We start from the raw sequence: 20,553 nt of genomic DNA on the forward strand, positions 1-20,553 counted from the left end.
AAATACACGAGAGTTCAGGGGCCTTGCTTTAACAAAGTTAACCATTTTCACTGTAGTGTAAAAAGTCTTTCAAACTGTCAGGCATTCCCTTGGCAGCAAGAGCCTCTCGGTGGATGCTGCAGTGACCAAAGTGGCGTCGGGAGCAAACTGCTTGCATGCGCATTACCACTCCACTATGTCTCCCTGTCATGGCTTTTGCGCCATCAGTCCAGATACCAACATGAGCAGCAGCTACGCTTGGCTACATGCGGACCGTTAGTGGAATTCCCACGAGAGAGTAACGGTTGATGTGATTGGATGTTAATTATTTGACAAGGCCACCTGATTTGACATTGTGTTGTTATTTTGCTGAACACTAGATGGTATAAAAATAAAAAAAATTCGGCGGTGAAACGAGGCTATATATTATTTATTAAAATGAAGAGTGAATTACATTTTTATTTGGCATCCCCCCCAACGGCATTGCGCATACCCCAGTTTCTGAATACCTGTACTACTAGTCATGACTGAGTTAGTCTAGTTCTAGTCATGACTATGAGTTAGTCTAGTAGAAGTAAAGTCATTACTTTGAGGTTGATGCGCGCCAGGAGTTCCTCTACAGAGGTGGGTTTGGGCTGCCCTCCCTTCCTCCTACGTCGGGTGTGTTTAGGTTTGTCTTCCTCCTCAGCCAGAACGTCCACGTAGATGAACTTAAACGTCCCCACCTTATTGTTCAGCAGGCCCATCCACGTCCCCATTGGAGGCTTGCTGATGATGTCAATGACATCCCCTCTCTGCAAATCAGGAACAGTCACTGTGATTCGTTCGTTTGGATAATGTGTGTGTACGTGCATGCGTACGTGCATTTTACCTTCAGTTTGAGAGAGTCAGTATCGTAGGGGCTGGGGGTGGAGTCCGTGTGCACCATGGCTCGACCACAGAAGGGTCCTCTGTAGGGAGGCTCATCCTCCTCTCCATCCTCAGACTTCACACTCCCTCTGTTGCTGTTAGAGGAGTCGGTGGTGCCCACCGTATGACCACCTGTAAACAATAAGAAATGAGAGGAGCCATTCAAATAATCTCTAAACCACATTGAGATCTATAGTAAATGAACATGCAGTTGGTAGGGGGCTAGAGTTTTCTGTTCTGCCTGCTGGCCACTGTAAATAACAGTTTCACTTTGGAATATATGACAAATGTGGACAACACAGACCCCCCCCCCTCCACACACACACACAGTACTTACTTATGGAGCTCTGTCCACTGAGGGAGCTCCTCAGGCTCTCCACTGACCCTCCAGCCTTCAGCTTGGGTTTCCCCAGAGAGTCGCTGTCTGTGAGGCTGTGGGGGGACTGGGGCCCTCTGGAAATAGCATCTGGGCTTGACTGGAGGGGGTTCAGAAACATGGTTATTACATGTTTACTAAATATTTAGTCCAGCTTAACCTCTTGATGATCATCATGAACCAATTTCAATTAATTGCCACCAGGGACACTAGCTAGAGAGTAGGTACGGTTTGACCACTGGAGCGTTTAGTATACATAGATAATTGAATTGCATAGAGTCTGACATACCTGCTCGGGGAGAGAGCAGTGGTATCTCTTGGAGATGTGCTTTCTCATGGTCTCTTTTACAGACTTCACTTTCTTGCCCAAAGAGATTTGAGGGTTTGTCGGTGGAGACTTGACTACATCTTTCACACTGGCATCCCCATCTTTAATCTAAAGTTAGTATTTGATTTGATTTGAGTATGCAGTGTGAGGAGACAGAAAAGCTTCATGAAACGAAGGTACTGAAAAACAAAAAAATACCAATTCAATGAATCAAATGAATATTAACCTACTTACAGTGAGGTCAGGGTCACTGTTGACCATGTGCAGGGACCGGTTGGTCAGATCAAATCCTCCAAAGCTACAGGTTCTCTGTGAAACAAAGGATGAAATCAATAAAATCACCTTATAAATATCACTTTCAAATGATAGACATATTGACAGGTTCATCAACCAAACATATAGGACTTTGTGGTTCTGTGTGAAGACAGTTTTGGACTGAGGGAACATCCAACCGCTCCTAGCCTGGTCCCAGATGCTAACTCAATTGCGGTCATTGTTGAGCCAAACATTAATATCAATAAGGAGTTGGCAAGGGAGCAGAACTAGACTAGTACCCAGGCTAGACTGGCCATGACTAAAGCTATAGACTACACAGTCCACACATAAAGGCTTGCGTCCCAAATGGCACCCCATTCCCTATATAGTGCACTACTATTGATGGTCGCCATTACCAAACCAGCTAAAGACTACTCACGCCATGGTAGCTGAGTGGGCTGAGTACTCTCCTGATCTCACCATCCGTGACCGACCGGGCCATCCTAGGTCCATCCCCTCTACCACCAACCTCTATCTCTGACATGGAGGAACCAGTACCGCCGGCCCCCGTCGCTCTCCCCTCTCCGCTGGGGCCAGTGTCCGGGTGGCTCCCTGGGCTACAGGCCGGGCTGGAGCACCTGGGGCTGGATCCTCCTATACCGGGTACAGGGAGAGAACATGCGCAACTCTTATCATCTTGCTTATACAAATGTAGTGTGCTAAAAATAGATCACATCAACAAAAAAAAAATGAAGAAAAAAAACATCCAGCACTGGGATATAAGTAGCAATTAAAAGCTTAGTTTTAATAATCTCATAGCAACACCACATCTGAAGAAAAACAATAATTTTCCTGAAGACAAATTGTGTGACTTGCTTCTTCACCTGTCTTACTGAAGGCCCTGAAGAGCTGCTGGCTGGTGATGGAGACTGTATCCAGACTGTGGGTGTGTGTGGCACTGCTGCAAGCGTCCAAGGAGGAGGAGGATGGGGAGGTGGTCAGGTTGTCGGAGTCTTGAAGGTCATAGGTCAGCTCGTTGTGCAGGGTGGAGGCCAGGGAGTCAACGTGGCGACACCCCCCAGACATAGGCTGTTTCTTCTCAACCCCAGAGTACAGGGGCAGAGAGGACATGGTATCACCCAGGATAGGCCCGTCCATGCTCAGAGATTCTGGGAGAGACAGGGGGGGTGGCAGGAGTAGTAAGGACAGGTTTGTGGCAGAGTCAGGGAATGTCAAGACAATGCGATGTGTAATGGATGACAACTCAACTTGTATTAGAAGTAGGTATTTTATTTTTCTCACACTAAGTGACCAACAAAACAGTTTTTTTGGTATAGTCTGTAGTTTATGTAAAGGCATCACATCTACGCCCTAATGGGACTTGTCCCAATCACATCTAATTTGAGATTCTTTATGTAATAAATAGCACTGTAGTTTAATAAATGAAAGACTACTGCAGTGATCCGTCTCACCCTCAGACCCAGGGTTCTTGGACTCGTCGATCCTGATGAGCTTCTTGCGCACCCTGCGACTGGAGGTGACCAGCTTATGGAGCCGTCTAAATGTCCCAGACTCCTCCTGTTCACTATCTGACTGCTCACACAACTGCTGGAGAAGAGAGGCGAACCAGGTTAGAAGGCCAGCAGCGGGGAACATGAGGAGACCCAGTTAGAGGTGGAGGGGGCGGGGACCCAGTTAGAGGTAGAGGGGGCTGGGACCCAGTTAGAGGTGGAGGGGGCGGGGACCCAGTTAGAGGTAGAGGGGGCGGGGACCCAGTTAGAGGTAGAGGGGGCGGGGACCCAGTTAGAGGTAGAGGGGGCGGGGACCCAGTTAGAGGTAGAGGGGGCGGGGACCCAGTTAGAGGTAGAGGGGGCGGGGACCCAGTTAGAGGTAGAGGGGGGCAGGGACCCAGTTAGAGGTAGAGGGGGCGGGGCGGGGACCCAGTTAGAGGTAGAGGGGGCGGGGACCCAGTTAGAGTAGAGGGGCGGGGACCCAGTTAGAGGTAGAGGGGGCGGGGACCCAGTTAGAGGTAGAGGGGCGGGGATCCAGTTAGAGGTAGAGGGGGCGGGGACCCAGTTAGAGGTAGAGGGGGCGGGGACCCAGTTAGAGGTAGAGGGGGCGGGGACCCAGTTAGAGGTAGAGGGGGCGGGGACCCAGTTAGAGGTAGAGGGGCGGGGACCCAGTTAGAGGTAGAGGGGCGGGGACCCAGTTAGAGGTAGAGGGGGCGGGGACCCAGTTAGAGGTAGAGGGGGCGGGGACCCAGTTAGAGGTAGAGGGGGCGGGGACCCAGTTAGAGGTAGAGGGGGCGGGGACCCAGTTAGAGGTAGAGGGGGCGGGGACCCAGTTAGAGGTAGAGGGGCGGGGACCCAGTTAGAGGTAGAGGGGGCGGGGACCCAGTTAGAGGTAGAGGGGGCGGGGACCCAGTTAGAGATAGAGTAGGGGCGGGGACCCAGTTAGATAGAGGGGCGGGGGTAGAGGTAGGGGTGGGGACCCAGATAGAGGTAGAGGGGGCGGGGACCCAGATAGAGGTAGAGGGGGCGGATGATAATAGTAGTCAGTAGTTCTCAAGCCTTGAAATCAGTGAAAATAATGTTTATTTGGCTTGCTTATAAAGTTTGTATAAGAACAATATTTCACCCTTTCTGGGAAATGCACAATAAAATGTTTTATTTAACTAGGCAAGTCAGTTAAGAACACATTCTTAATTACAATGACGGCCTAGGAACAGGGGGGTTAACTACCTTGTTCAGGGGCAGAATGAAAGAGGTTTACCTTGTCAGCTCAGGGATTCGATCTAGCAACCTTTTGGTTACTGGCCCAATGCTCTAACCACTAGGCAAACCTAACTAACTATTATTGTTGAGGTAGAGACCACATGCAGCATATGAGCTCAATATAAGTACTGATGGGTCAAACCGGAGTGTAGACTTGCAGTCGATGTAAAGGCATGGGTCAGGTACGGATCAGGCACGGGTTAGTCGATGCAAAGGCACAGGTCAGGTACGGGTCAGTTGATGTAAAGGCACGGGTCAGTCGATGTAAAGGCACTGGTCAGGTACGGGTCAGTCGATGTAAAGGCACGGATCAGGCACGGGTCAGTCGATGTAAAGGCACGGGTCATTCGATGTAAAGGCACTGGTTAGGCACGGGTCAGTCGATGTAAAGGCACGGGTCAGTCGATGTAAAGGCACTGGTTAGGCACGGGTCAGTCGATGTAAAGGTACGGGTCAGTTGATGTAAAGGCACGGGTCAGTCGATGTAAAGGCACGGGTCAGTCGATGTAAAGGCACTGGTCAGGTACGGGTCAGTCGATGTAAAGGCACGGGTCAGGCATGGGTCAGTCGATGTAAAGGCACGGGTCAGTCGATGTAAAGGCACGGGTTAGGTACGGGTCAGTCGATGTAAAGGCACGGGTCAGTCGATGTAAAGGTACGGGTCAGTTGATGTAAAGGCACGGGTCAGTCGATGTAAAGGCACGGGTCAGGCACGGGTCAGTCGATGTAAAGGCACTGGTCAGGCACGGGTCAGTCGATGTAAAGGCACGGGTCAGGTCAGGCACGGGTCAGTCGATGTAAAGGCACGGGTCAGTCGATGTAAAGGCACTGGTCAGGCATGGGTCAGTCGATGTAAAGGCACGGGTCAGGTAAGGGTCAGGCACGGGTCAGTCGATGTAAAGGCACTGGTCAGGCACGGGTCAGGTACGGGTCAGTCGATGTAAAGGCACTGGTCAGGCACAGGTCAGTCGATGTAAAGGCACGGGTCAGTCGATGTAAAGGCATGGCTCAGGTATGGGTCAGTCATGTAAAGGCACGGGTCAGTCGATAAAGGCACGGGTCAGTCGATGTAAAGGCACGGTCGGTAAAGGCACGGGTCAGGCACGGTCAGTCGATGTAAAGGCACGGGTCAGTCGATGTAAACGGGTCAGTCGATGTAAAGGTCACGGGTAAAGGTCGATGTAAAGGTCACGGGCAGTTGATGTAAAGGCACGGGTCAGTCGATGTAAAGGCACGGGTCAGGCACGGGTCAGTCGATGTAAAGGCAGTGGTCAGGCACGGGTCAGTCGATGTAAAGGCACGGGTCAGGTACGGGTCAGGCACGGGTCAGTCGATGTAAAGGCACGGGTCAGTCGATGTAAAGGCACTGGTCAGGCATGGGTCAGTCGATGTAAAGGCACGGGTCAGTCGATGTAAAGGCACGGGTCAGGTAAGGGTCAGGCACGGGTCAGTCGATGTAAAGGCACGGGTCAGGTACGGGTCAGGTACGGGTCAGTCGATGTAAAGGCACTGGTCAGGCACAGGTCAGTCGATGTAAAGGCACGGGTCAGTCGATGTAAAGGCATGGCTCAGGTATGGGTCAGTCGATGTAAAGGCACGGGTCAGTCGATGCAAAGGCACGGGTCAGTCGATGTAAAGGCACGGGTCAGTCGATGTAAAGGCACGGGTCAGGCACGGGTCAGTCGATGTAAAGGCACGGGTCAGGCATGGGTCAGTCGATGTAAAGGCACGGGTCAGTCGATGTAAAGGCACGGGTTAGGTACGGGTCAGTCGATGTAAAGGCACGGGTCAGTCGATGTAAAGGTACGGGTCAGTTGATGTAAAGGCACGGGTCAGTCGATGTAAAGGCACGGGTCAGGCACGGGTCAGTTGATGTAAAGGCAGTGGTCAGGCACGGGTCAGTCGATGTAAAGGCACTGGTCAGGTACGGGTCAGGCACAGGTCAGTCGATGTAAAGGCACGGGTCAGTCGATGTAAAGGCATGGCTCAGGTATGGGTCAGTCGATGTAAAGGCACGGGTCAGTCGATGCAAAGGCACGGGTCAGGTACGGGTCAGTCGATGTAAAGGCACGGGTCAGGTACGGATCAGGCACGGGTCTGGCACGGGTCAGTCGATGTAAAGGCACGGGTCAGGCACGGTTCAGTCGATGTAAAGGCACGGGTTAATCGATGTAAAGGCACGGGTCAGGCACTGACTAACAGTTGTGCGCCAGAAAACGAAAGGTTTGCAAACTGGAATTTCCCATGAAATGAATAGATGTCAGAGTAGGCCACAGCAGATAGAACGTATTTGGTCTCATATTTAGGATCTGTGGCATTGGTCAGAAAAAAACACATTTGCTCACAGTGGATCAACAGTTTATGTACTACACCACAGCTATAAGATCAGAAGCTTTTCCACATCTGTCTTTTTACATGCTCATGATGACATGTGCTAAAGCTAGCCATAGTTACAGAGAAATAAACCATACAGTGCCTTGGAAAAATATTCGGCCCCCTTGAACTTTGCGACCTTTTGCCACATTTCAGGCTTCAAACATAAAGATATAAAACTGTATTTTTTTTGTGAAGAATCAACAACAAGTGGGACACAATCATGAAGTGGTACGACATTTATTGGATATTTCAAACTTTTTTAACAAATCAAAAACTGAAAAATTGGGCGTGCAAAATTATTCAGCCCCCTTAAGTTAATACTTTGTAGCGCCACCTTTTGCTGCGATTACAGCTGTAAGTCGCTTGGGGTATGTCTCTATCAGTTTTGCACATCGAGAGACTGAAATTGTTTCCCATTCCTCCTTGCAAAACAGCTTGAGCTCAGTGAGGTTGGATGGAGAGCATTTGTGAACAGCAGTTTTCAGTTCTTTCCACAGATTCTCGATTGGATTGGACTTTGACTTGGCCATTCTAACACCTGGATATCTTTATTTTTGAACCATTCCATTGTAGATTTTGCTTTATGTTTTGGATCATTGTCTTGTTGGAAGACAAATCTCCGTCCCAGTCTCAGGTCTTTTGCAGACTCCATCAGGTTCTTCCAGAATGGTCCTGTATTTGGCTCCATCCATCTTCCCATCAATTTTAACCATCTTCCCTGTCCCTGCTGAAGAAAAGCAGGCCCAAACCATGATGCTGCCACCACCATGTTTGACAGTGGGGATGGTGTGTTCAGGGTGTTGCTTTTACGCCAAACATAACGTTTTGCATTGTTGCCAAAAAGTTCAATTTTGGTTTCATCTGACCAGAGCACCTTCTTCCACATGTTTGGTGTCTCCCAGGTGGCTTGTGGCAAACTTTAAACAACACTTTTTATGGATATCTTTAAGAAATGGCTTTCTTCTTGCCACTCTTCCATAAAGGCCAGATTTGTGCAATATACGACTGATTGTTATCCTATGGACAGAGTCTCCCACCTCAGCTGTAGATCTCTGCAGTTCATCCAGAGTGATCATGGGCCTCTTGGCTGCATCTCTGATCAGTCTTCTCCTTGTATGAGCTGAAAGTTTAGAAGGACGGCCAGTTCTTGGTAGATTTGCAGTGGTCTGATACTCCTTCCATTTCAATATTATCGCTTGCACAGTGCTCCTTGGGATGTTTAAAGCTTGGGAAATCTTTTTGTATCCAAATCCGGCTTTAAACTTCTTCACAACAGTATCTCGGACCTGCCTGGTGTGTTCCTTGTTCTTCATGATGCTCTCTGCGCTTTTAACGGACCACTGAGACCATCACAGTGCAGGTGCATTTATACGGAGACTTGATTACACACAGGTGGATTGTATTTATCATCATTAGTCATTTAGGTCAACATTGGATCATTCAGAGATCCTCACTGAACTTCTGGAGAGAGTTTGCTGCACTGAAAGTAAAGGCGCTGAATAATTTTGCACGCCCAATTTTTCAGTTTTTGTTTTGTTTAAAAAGTTTGAAATATCCAATAAATGTCGTTCCACTTCATGATTGTGTCCCACTTGTTGATTCTTCACAAAAATATACAGTTTTATATCTTTATGTTTGAAGCCTGAAATGTGGCAAAAGGTCGCAAAGTTCAAGGGGGCCGAATACTTTCGCAAGGCACTGTATGTAAAAGCTACAGCTAGCCATAGAGTTAGTAAGAAAGAAACCATATGTGAAAGCTACAATTGTGGACCAGAAATAGAAACCATAGCTATGATTTCTTAAAATATAGCCAAGCAGACATCTGACCACGAGCGCTAATCTTGTAATCTTGTCACAGCAGAGCGAGACTCTGGGTCTTGGTGAGCTGTGAGCACTTAATGTCCACCTCATTCACTGGTTTTATACTGGCTACATCATAGTATGCATAGCATCTTGAACCATTAAATATTATGCCTATTCTGCATAAGAGGTACAGCAACGTCTTGAGCACGCAGGTTTCATCTTGGTAAAAAGAAACGAGAGTTAAGATTCTAATGATTATGAGAGTAATTCTTTACAGCACTATAGTTGTGTAGTGCCGTTGTTCTTGAGTGTGCAAAGAAAGGGAATTGCGCACAATATAGTCTTACGTAATCACTGGAAGATTATGTTGATGTTAGAAGCCGCAGATACACGGAGCCAAGAACTAGCAGGAAAATAACCGATACCGCCAGGAACATCTGCCTCAATTTCAAAAGATCGATTCATAGAGAGCATGTGGTCAAAAAGAAGGGTAACAGTGAGAGGATGGATAGAACGACTGGAGAAATGACGAGAGAGAAACCGAATGAGGCCATCCAGATTCAATCTGAAATATGTTGGCTGGACCGGAACCCCCTAATCACTGCAACCCCCTAATCGCAACCATGCAGAAAAGAGCTGTGGCCGGCATAATGCAGCACAATAGGGGTTAGCAGGCGCTTTGACTGGGATGAATAGCGGTCTGCCTGGATGGCATGCCTTTTGGGAGAGGGTCTGGAGAGGGGGAGTAGGTTACAGGGGCCCGGTTCATGGAGAGAGGGAGAGAGGGGAGAAGGCGGGTGAGAGAGGGGAGAAGGAGGGTGAGAGAGGGGGGAGGGGAGAAGGCGGGTGAGAGGGGAGAAGGAGGGTGAGAGGGGAGAAGGAGGGTGAGAGAGGGGAGAGGAGGGTGAGAGAAGGAGGGTGAGTGAGGGGGAGGAGGGGGAGGAGGGTGAGAGGGAGGGAGGAAGGAGGGTGAGAGGGAGGGGAGGAAGGAGGGGAGAGGGGGATGGAGGGTTTGGGAGCGAGGGGTGGTGAGAGGGAGCGAGGGGGGGTGAGGGAGGGTGAGAGGGAGGGAGGGGGTACGGAGATACTCATACTATACATATCATAAACCAAAGAATAGAGAGCGACACTTATATCAACGAGTTTATATCAACACTTACATTGCTGGTGGAGGACTCATTCAAGGTCGGACTGGGAGCTTCAGACCATTCTGTAAGATCAGTCCTGCAGGTCTGTCTGCTCTGGGTCTCAAACTCCTTCAGCTGTGAGGAGGAGAGGAAAGGAGAGAGCAGGAGAGGGGAGAGGAAAGGAGAGATGAGGAAAGGAGATAGGGGAAAGGAAAGGAGAGAGGAGGAAAGGAAAGGAAAGGAGGAGGAGGAAAGGAAAGAGGAAGAGAGAGGAGGAAAGGAGAAAGAAGAGAGGAAAGGAGAAAGAAGAGAGGAGAGGAAGAAATTCAGTTTAAGCTAGTTATGTTTTTTTAAACATTTGGATGCATTTCAATCCACCACATCCGCGTTGAAAGGTGGCAGAGCGAGAGCGAAAATCGGTCTTCTCAGGAAAACACCTGTAGCATCGGAACGGTTCGACTTACAGGCGTCACTGGACTGAATGGAAGTCTGAAGGTAGTTTTGTGCCTACGCGGTACCTCGTTTAACCCCCTGCAGTACCTCGTTTAACCCCCTGCAGTACCTCGTTTAACCCCCTGCAGTACTACTTTGAAAACCCCTGCTATATAGTATACAGTATAGAGTATGACATACGGTTATCAATGATTTGTGACACCGTGATGGATGCTCCATGACGCCTTTACGGATGCTCCTCCAATGACGCCTTTACGGATGCTCCTCCAATGACGCCTTTACGGGTGCTCCATGATGCCTTTACGGGTGCTCCATGACGCCTTTACGGATGCTGCTCCAATGACGCCTTTACGGGTGCTCCATGACGCCTTTACGGGTGCTCCATGACGCCTTTACGGGTGCTCCATGACGCCTTTACGGGTGCTCCATGACGCCTTTACGGGTGCTCCATGACGCCTTTACGGGTGCTCCATGACGCCTTTACGGGTGCTCCATGACGCCTTTACGGGTGCTCCAATGACGCCTTTACGGGTGCTCCAATGACGCCTTTACGGGTGCTCCATGACGCCTTTACGGGTGCTCCATGACGCCTTTACGGGTGCTCCATGACGCCTTTACGGGTGCTCCATGACGCCTTTACGGGTGCTCCATGACGCCTTTACGGGTGCTCCAATGACGCCTTTACGGATGCTCCATGACACCTTTACGGGTGCTCCAATGACGCCTTTACAGGTGCTCCAATGACGACTTTACAGGTGCTCCAATGACGCCTTTACGGGTGCTCCAATGACGCCTTTACGGATGCTCCAATGACGCCTTTACGGATGCTCCATGACGCCTTTACGGATGCTCCATGACGCCTTTACGGGTGCTCCATGACGCCTTTACGGATGCTCCATGACGCCTTTACGGATGCTCCATGACGCCTTTACGGATGCTCCATGACGCCTTTACGGATGCTCCAACGACGCCTTTATAAGTTGTACTTTGTTTGAAGTGGGACCGTACATTCTGAGAAGAGAGTATGTGGAAGAAAACACAAACTGTAGGAAGACAGGAAGTGACATACCCTTGCGAGGGCCTCCTCCACGCTGATCATCTTCTCTTTCACCATCATCATCAGCTGGATACGCTCTTCATCACTCATAGTGATGTCACTGGCCACAAAGCCTATGTCCTCGCCGCCTGGGGAACAGCAGTATCATAGCAGTGGAGGGTTAGATAGCGGGACAGATAAGATAGAAAGCCGCTGCCCACCCAGGACATCATGCCTGTGTGGGATCGAATCCCAGTTCCACCTCTCGTCTCTACATTATCGCTTCTATCCGTCTTCCTTTCAATAAGCACATGGAAAATACTAAAGATACATTGAGACTAAGACTGTTTCAGTGGAGTGGGATGCTGTGCGGCTAGGACACAGTTTCCTGATTTGTGCGATCAGAAATATGTTGGGTAGAGAGAGAATATTTACAAAACAAAAACATACCTTTTGAGTTCTGACGCATGACATCTTTCTGCGACTTCCGAAAATTCTGCCAGAAAGACTTGTTTTTATGTCTCTTTTCATCCCATTTTCCTAAACAAGCACATACAGTAGGGCTGAATGAAACATGACATCCAATATAACATCAAATTGTAACTCAATTGTGATAAGAACAAAACTGCCTAAATTCAAATCTTCAAATGAGGTACTAGTTAATTTGTAATAACACAATAACAACCGTTACTGTGTATGTAGTTACACATACATTTCAGAGCCAGGCCCAGCCAATCAGTGTGAGTTTTCCCCCACAAAAGGGCTTTATTATAGACAGAAATACTCCTCAGTTTCATCAGCTGTCCGGGTGGCTGGTGTGAGACAATCCCGCAGGTTACGAAGCCAGATGGAGGTTCCTGGGCTGGCGTGGATACACGTGGTCTGTGGTTGTGAGGCCGGTTGGACCTACTGCCCAAGTCTCTAAAACGACGTTGTGGTGGCTTATGGTAGAGAAATTAACATTAAATTCTCTGGCAACAGCTTTGTCGGTTGGACGTACTGCCAAATTATCTAAAACGACCGCAGACCACATGTATTCCTGCAGTCAGCATGATAATTGCACGCTCCCTCAAAACTTGTGGCATTGTGTTGTGACACAATCGCACATTTTAGAGTGGCCTTTTATTGTCCCCAGCACAAGGTACACCTGTGTAATGATCATGCTGTTTAATCAGCTTCTTGGATATGCCACACCTGTCAGGTCGATGGATTATATTTTTGTTCAGTATATATGTGACCAAGTACACTATACCTCATAATATTTAGACCAATCAAATTACAGAACTGATGATTATTTAATTTTTTACTTACCCCCTGATCCATCATCAGATGATTTATGCATGGCCAACCTACAAATCAACCAAGAATCAAAAACAAAAAAACAACCCAAGAAATAGAAGATTCAGAGTCTGGTAAGATAACAGACAAATCTCACCTGTTTTCTGATGCAATTCTCTTCATTGCACTGCTGCTATCCTACTGTACCATCTTTGACAAAACACCAATTTATCCACAGTTCTCTCTCCAAGAATTACAGACGTGTACTGTCCCCCTCACAAACATGCACGGTCCCCAACAAACCAAACGTGCACTGTCCCCCTTACCACCAGGCCAGTATAGTGTTAGTGGGGACCGTTCCCAGTAGTCAGTCAGTCCAGATGGTAAAACATGCTGCTGGACAGAGGTCAGACCACAGTGGCTAGCTTAACAACAATAGGGGCTTTTCACACCCTGACTGCACTCAATGCAACATCGTCGCTCCTCACGTGGCCTTTGTTTCTCTCCCCACTCCCTCTCATTTTCCCTCGTCTCTCTCCTCTGACATCAGCTGATAGTTGTTGCTGATGCTACTGACACATTTCTACACGTGGCCACAAGGGGGCACCCTGCCTAGTCACTGCCAGCCCAGTACTCTACTACTAACCATGCTGACGGAAAGGTTGTAATCGAGGCTTGTGTTCTTCTGAAAGGAACCAACTCTCAGAGGTGGCTACCCAAGACCAGCATATTGTATGAAGTAATGTGACTTTGAGGTGACTTGGGCTTGATTTTTAGAGCACACTAACAGGAGGTACTACTTCTCCCATTGTTTTAGACTGGACAATGACAAAGCTAAGGTGTAAACAAACCTAAATCTTGTGTCGCCGACACCCCGCTGACTCAGTGTATAGTACCATGTTTACTCATGACCAAGATTCCTCCCTTATTCTGCTTTGTTTACAATATGACCATTCATCCTTCCAAACTCACAATCGGGGGATGGAGAGGAAGTGTTAAATTGGTTTACTAGTAGAGGAAGTGTTCCGTTGGTAGACTAGTAGGCGGAAGTGTACCTGGTCAAAAGTAGTGCACTAAATAGGGAATAGGGTGCTATTTAATAGGGGGCCATTTGACACGCACACTTGGAGAAGGTGTATGGAAGTGCTATGACTGTCCCACTCACTGTCCTACCTAAACCTGTCCTAACTTCAACAATTTATAGTTACGCAATAAGGCACGAGGGGGTGTGGTATATGGCCAGTATACCACGGCTTAGGGCTGTTCTTGGGCACAACACAACGCGGAGTGCCTGGATACAGTGCTTAGCCGTTGTATATTGGCAATATACCACAAACCCCCAAGGTGCCTTATTGCTATTATAAACTGCTTACCCACGTAATAAATGTTTTATTGTTTTGTCATACCCAATCAGCATTCAGGGCTCAAACCACCCTGTTTATAATAAGATAACTACCTCTAGGACAGGAAAACAATGTATGGAACTGCTATAACTGTCCTACTTCCACCAATTGAACTACATATAAGAACATAATAATAATATATATAATAATAATAATAATAATAATAATATATGCCATTTAGCAGACGCTTTTATCCAAAGCGACTTACAGTCATGTGTGCATACATTCTACGTATGGGTGGTCCCGGGGATCGAACCCACTACCCTGGCGTTACAAGCGCCATGCTCTACCAACTGAGCTACATTACAATATAGTCCACAATACACTCCACACAAAGGAGAGATGATGCCAGTGACAGATCTAGAATAACAACAGTTTAAGTGTTATATACAGCATCTCTATGGTCTTACCTTCTCTCAGTCTCGGGAGTGGACGCTGCGTTACTGCAACTCAGCCCTAGCGACTCCTGTAGAGAAGAGAACACTGGAGTCAGACAGGCAGGCAATGGAATCTGACAAACACACTTGGAGAACTACATTCTAGTGCACAGACAGGCAAGTTGGTTTGGAACTCCTAATGTGCATCTCATTGACCACAAAAGGCTACAGTAGACATTCCTCAGTCAAATTTTTTTAACCATTTTTCCAGGACACACATTATAACACCATGTATTACAAAATCACAAGGCCACAGTCTCCACTATAGACAGTGAAACGTGACTTTGTAGCATTAAAACAGCTCTCCTTGAGACCCCAATAACAGAGCAGTGTTCTGACTCACAGCTGCTCTATGATGTCTGTGATGCAGAGGGAATCCGTCCTCCCAGAGAGTAAACATACAATAGGGGAGGCGTGTGTGTCTGTACTCACTCACCTGGATCTGAGCTGGGGGAATCAGTCCTCCCAAAGAGTAAACATACAATAGGGGAGGGGCGTACGTCTGTGTGCGGGAACATTCACCCACCTGGATCTGAGAGCGAAGCTGCAGTGATGTCGGGGCTAAGTCCACCTTTTCCTGAAAACCCAGAAGGCACAAGTGAAGCAGTAAAAAATAGAACTATATCCAGAACCATCACACTGTACTGATGTTAAATACGTCACACTGTTACTGATGTTAAATAGTGATGAAGGACAACGTGTCACACTGTTACTGATGAAGGACAACGTGTCACACTGTTACTGATGAAGGACAACGTGTCACACTGTTACTGATGAAGGACAACGTGTCACACTGTTACTGATGTTAAATACAACGTCACACTGTTACTGATGAAGGACAACGTCACACTGTTACTGATGTTAAATACAACGTCACACTGTTACTGATGTTAAATACAACGTCACACTGTTACTGATGAAGGACAACGTCACACTGTTACTGATGTTAAATACAACGTCACACTGTTACTGATGAAGGACAACGTGTCACACTGTTACTGATGAAGGACAACGTGTCACACTGTTACTGATGAAGGACAACGTCACACTGTTACTGATGAAGGACAACGTCACACTGTTACTGATGAAGGACAACGTCACACTGTTACTGATGAAGGACAACGTCACACTGTTACGGATGAAGGACAACGTCACACTGTTACGGATGAAGGACAACGTCACACTGTTACTGATGAAGGACAACGTGTCACACTGTTACTGATGAAGGACAACGTGTCACACTGTTACTGATGTTAAATACAACGTGTCACACTGTTACTGATGTTAAATACAACGTCACACTGTTACTGATGAAGGACAACGTCACACTGTTACTGATGAAGGACAACGTCACACTGTTACTGATGAAGGACAACGTCACACTGTTACTGATGTTAAATACAACGTCACACTGTTACTGATGAAGGACAACGTGTCACACTGTTACGGATGAAGGACAACGTCACACTGTTACGGATGAAGGACAACGTCACACTGTTACTGATGAAGGACAACGTGTCACACTGTTACTGATGAAGGACAACGTGTCACACTGTTACTGATGTTAAATACAACGTCACACTGTTACTGATGAAGTACAACGTCACACTGTTACTGATGAAGGACAACGTCACACTGTTACTGATGTTAAATACAACATCACACTGTTACTGATGAAGGACAACGTCACACTGTTACTGATGAAGGACAACGTCACACTGTTACTGATGAAGGACAACGTCACACTGTACTGATGTTAAATACAACGTCACACTGTTACTGATGAAGGACAACGTGTCACACTGTTACTGATGAAGGACAACGTGTCACACTGTTACTGATGAAGGACAACGTGTCACACTGTTACTGATGAAGGACAACGTGTCACACTGTTACTGATGTTAAATACAACGTCACACTGTTACTGATGAAGGACAACATGTCACACTGTTACTGATGTTAAATACAACGTCACACTGTTACTGATGAAGGACAACGTCACACTGTTACTGATGAAGGACAACGTCACACTGTTACTGATGTTAAATACAACGTCACACTGTTACTGATGAAGGACAACGTCACACTGTTACTGATGAAGGACAACGTCACACTGTACTGATGTTAAATACAACGTCACACTGTTACTGATGAAGGACAACGTGTCACACTGTTACTGATGAAGGACAACGTGTCACACTGTTACTGATGAAGGACAACGTGTCACACTGTTACTGATGAAGGACAACGTGTCACACTGTTACTGATGAAGGACAACGTGTCACACTGTTACTGATGTTAAATACAACGTCACACTGTTACTGATGAAGGACAACGTGTCACACTGTTACTGATGAAGGACAACGTCACACTGTACTGATGTTAAATACAACGTCACACACTGTTACTGATGAAGGACAACGTGTCACACTGTTACTGATGAAGGACAACGTGTCACACTGTTACTGATGAAGGACAACGTGTCACACTGTTACTGATGAAGGACAACGTGTCACACTGTTACTGATGAAGGACAACGTGTCACACTGTTACTGATGAAGGACAACGTGTCACACTGTTACTGATGAAGGACAATGTGTCACACTGTTACTGATGAAGGACAACGTCACACTGTTACTGATGAAGGACAACGTCACACTGTTACTGATGAAGGACAACGTGTCACACTGTTACTGATGAAGGACAATATCACACTGTTACTGATGAAGGACAATATCACACTGTTACTGATGAAGGACAACATCACACTGTACTGATGTTAAATAGTGATGAAGAACAACATCCGATTGTAAAATTGCAACCGTTAGGTTAAACCTAATAAGTAGAATATTATTTACCATCGCTGATTGTGCATCTTGTACAACCTTGCGTTTCCTAATCTCCTCCATTCTGTCTTGGACGTCACTTAGAGAGGCACTGTAATAGTCAGAGTACTCCTGAGCCAAGTCCGCAAATGTTCCCAATGAGCCATCCTAGAGGAGAAGACATGGTCTGTATGAACAGAGATGAAGACCTACCTCATCACATAGTAAGGATCAACATATCACAGAGCAATAGAGGGCTGGCACAAGCTATCACATCACAGACCCGCATCCGGGGCATAGTACAACAGGAAAACAGTAGACAAGTAAACTGACCATTGTTTTGCGACATCAACATCAGATGTCGTAAAGTGCCGTGGTAGAGAACCGGGGGACTGTGGGAGACCAGGGGCCAGAAAGACTAGTGTGTGTGTGTGTGTGTGTGTGTCTGAGCTACTGGCTCTCCCTCTCCACCAGTAATACAATGCCTACACACTCTCCAGACCTCCTCAGGAGTCACCCCAGAAGCATTGTATGTACAGTCGTCTTTGACCTGACCACTGTCAACAGTATCAACTTTAGAAGTTTTTGTACAAGTACACAGCTCTTTGTACCAGAAATAACCAGGAATACTAGTGAGATGGCTTTTCCTCAATAGAAACCCAGGATCTCCAGACCTACAGAACACTGCAGAGACATCCTACTATTGTGTTCTTTAGTGCCCTTTGTTGTGTGGGCTGAAGAAAATTAAAAAGATAGGAAAAGGTTCAGGACTTTTGCAGACTCATCTCCTGCAAATGTCTTCAAAGTATTGTTGATGATTTTCCTCTCGCAAACTGGAAATACAAAATAAATAATATAGTGATATCTGTCCTGTCCTACATAGCCAGGCTGATACCATTTACTCTTACAACCCTGTTCCTCTCTGTAATCTGATATGACATTGTACTCTTCCTTTATGTTTACATGACATGGACTAGGTGAGGGCTTCATGGATATCGACTACGCTGCTGAATCACATGTTGATATCCCCATATCAGTACTGTTATGGGGACACTCACGAGTTTTCGCAGAGCTGCCTGGAGAACATGCTTAGTCACTGTTTTTCTTCCAAAGAGAAAATAATTATATGAAACATTGGCCAGATCAGCTGTAACCTTGAGCTTCTCACTGATAAGCAGTTTGTGCTGAAGAAGAATGTCTGAGTCAGTGAAATTAAACACCAGGGATGTATCCCAAAGTACACCTTATTCCCTTTATAGTGCACTACTTTTGACCAGGGCCTATAGGGTTCTGATCCAAAGGTGTACCCTATATAGGGAAAGAGGGTACAATTTGAGATGCATCACTGGTCTTTAATTTCACTGACTCAGACATTCTTCAATATTTCATATCATTATTTTCTCTTTGGAAGAAAAACAGTGATTAAACATGGTCCCCAGCTCTGCAAAAATTCTGAGGAATGCAAAGCTGACAAGCAGCTGCTGTTACAGTTGAAGTCAGAAGTTTACATACACTTAGGGTGTAGTCATTAAAACTTGTTTTTCAACCGCTCCACGTATGTCTTGTTAACAAACTGTAGTTTTGGCAAGTCATTTAGGACATCTACTTTGTGCATGACAAGTCATTTTTACAACAAATGTTTACAGATTATTTCACTTAATTCACTGTATTATAATTATTTCACATAATTCACTGTATCACAATTCCAGTGGATCAGAAGTTTACATGCACTAAGATGACTTTGCATTTAAACAGCTTGGAAAATTCCAGAAAATAATGTCATGGCTTTAGAAGCTTGGAGGTGTACCTGTGGATGTATTTCAAGGCCTACCTTCAAACTCAGTGCCTTTTTACTTGACATCATGGGAAAATCTAAAGAAATCAGCCAAGACCTCAGAAAATAATTGTAGACCTCCACAAGTCTGGTTCATCCTTGGGAGCAATTTCCAACCGTCTGAAGGTACCACGTTCATCTGTACAAACAATAGTACGCAAGTATAAACACCATGGGACCACGCAGCAATCATACTGCTCAGGAATGAGACGCGTTCTGTCTCCTGGAGATGAACGTACCTTGGTGCGAAAAGTGCAAATCAATCCCAGAACAACAGCAAAGGACCTTGTGAAGATACTGGATGAAACAGGTACGAAAGTATCTATATCCACAGTAAAACAAATCCGATAGAGGACTTTTTGATGTACAAAACACATTTTCTAAAACGACATTTGAGGCAACTTTTGGTAGAGAAATCAACATTCAATTCTTTGACGACAGCTCTGGTGGACATTCCTGCAGTCAGCATGCCAATTGCATGCTCCCTCAAAACTTCACATTTGTGGCATTGTGTTTTGTGAGAAGACTATACATTTTAGGAGTGGCCTTTTATTGTCCCTAGCATAAGGTGCACTTGTGTAATGATCATGTAGTTTTATCAGCTTCTTGATATGCCACACCTGTCAGGTGGATGGATTATCTTTGCAAAGGAGAAATGCTCACTAACATGGATATAAACAAATTTGTGCATCAAATCGGAAAGAATTCAGCTTTTTGTGTATATGGAACACTTCAGGGATCTTTCATTTCAGCTCATGAAACATGAGACCAACACTCTACATGTTGCATTAATATTTTTGTTCAGTATATATTATTTTTATTTATTTAAAAGGATAATGTAGTACTATAGTTTAATGTTAGACTTCAAAGTAATATTTCATGCAGTTAGCGGAAGTTCCTAACTGTACTGTATGTACAATATATCCTCTTTAGGATCACAAAGTCTTACATTACATGACATGTAACATCTAATGGGGCTGTTAATGTCATCAGCCAGAACATAATATTTATTTTTATTTGTCACATGCGCCGAGTACAACAGTTGCAGACCTTACAGTGAAATGCTACGATGCAAAAAAACGCGATCTCAGCCCCAAGAAGTTAACGAGATCGATATGACAACAGTCAGTGAAAGTGCAGGGTGCCAAATTCAAAACAACAGAAATCTCATAATTACAACTCCTCAATCATACAAGTATGTTATACCATTTTTAAAAAGGTAATCTCGTTGTTAATCCCACCACAGTGTCCGATTTCAAATAGGCTTTACAGCGAAAGCACCACAAACGATTATGTTAGGTCAGAGCCAAGTCACAGAAAAACACAGCCATTTTTCCAGCCAAAGAGTGGAGTCATAAAA

At 46.1% G+C, this 20,553-nt stretch overlaps 1 protein-coding gene across 7 annotated transcripts in view; it reads right to left on the reverse strand.

Moving 5' to 3' along the window:
* Positions 1-20,553, reverse strand: part of sash1b (SAM and SH3 domain containing 1b) — a 102,908-nt gene that overhangs the window by 6,289 nt on the left and 76,066 nt on the right. For 2 of the 7 annotated variants that reach the window (XM_046367378.1, XM_046367383.1), the window contains exons 2-16: positions 17,393-17,527; positions 15,061-15,111; positions 14,508-14,563; positions 12,728-12,765; positions 11,867-11,956; positions 11,450-11,565; positions 9,961-10,062; positions 3,320-3,455; positions 2,732-3,016; positions 2,287-2,501; positions 1,827-1,901; positions 1,554-1,700; positions 1,226-1,364; positions 851-1,020; positions 567-773 (exon numbers count right to left, since the gene is read on the reverse strand). In XM_046367378.1, the coding sequence (XP_046223334.1) occupies positions 567-773; positions 851-1,020; positions 1,226-1,364; positions 1,554-1,700; positions 1,827-1,901; positions 2,287-2,501; positions 2,732-3,016; positions 3,320-3,455; positions 9,961-10,062; positions 11,450-11,565; positions 11,867-11,956; positions 12,728-12,765; positions 14,508-14,563; positions 15,061-15,111; positions 17,393-17,527 (1,962 nt within the window). Of the gene's footprint in view, positions 1-566; positions 774-850; positions 1,021-1,225; positions 1,365-1,553; positions 1,701-1,826; positions 1,902-2,286; positions 2,502-2,731; positions 3,017-3,319; positions 3,456-9,960; positions 10,063-11,449; positions 11,566-11,866; positions 11,957-12,727; positions 12,766-12,851; positions 13,198-14,507; positions 14,564-15,060; positions 15,112-17,392; positions 17,528-20,553 lie in introns of those variants that run through there. The other 5 variants (XM_046367382.1, XM_046367385.1, XM_046367380.1 and 2 more) reach the window with 4 other exon arrangements.

This window comes from Oncorhynchus gorbuscha, linkage group LG10 (assembly GCF_021184085.1).
Source record: "Oncorhynchus gorbuscha isolate QuinsamMale2020 ecotype Even-year linkage group LG10, OgorEven_v1.0, whole genome shotgun sequence".
Taxonomy (NCBI): Eukaryota; Metazoa; Chordata; class Actinopteri; order Salmoniformes; family Salmonidae; genus Oncorhynchus; species Oncorhynchus gorbuscha.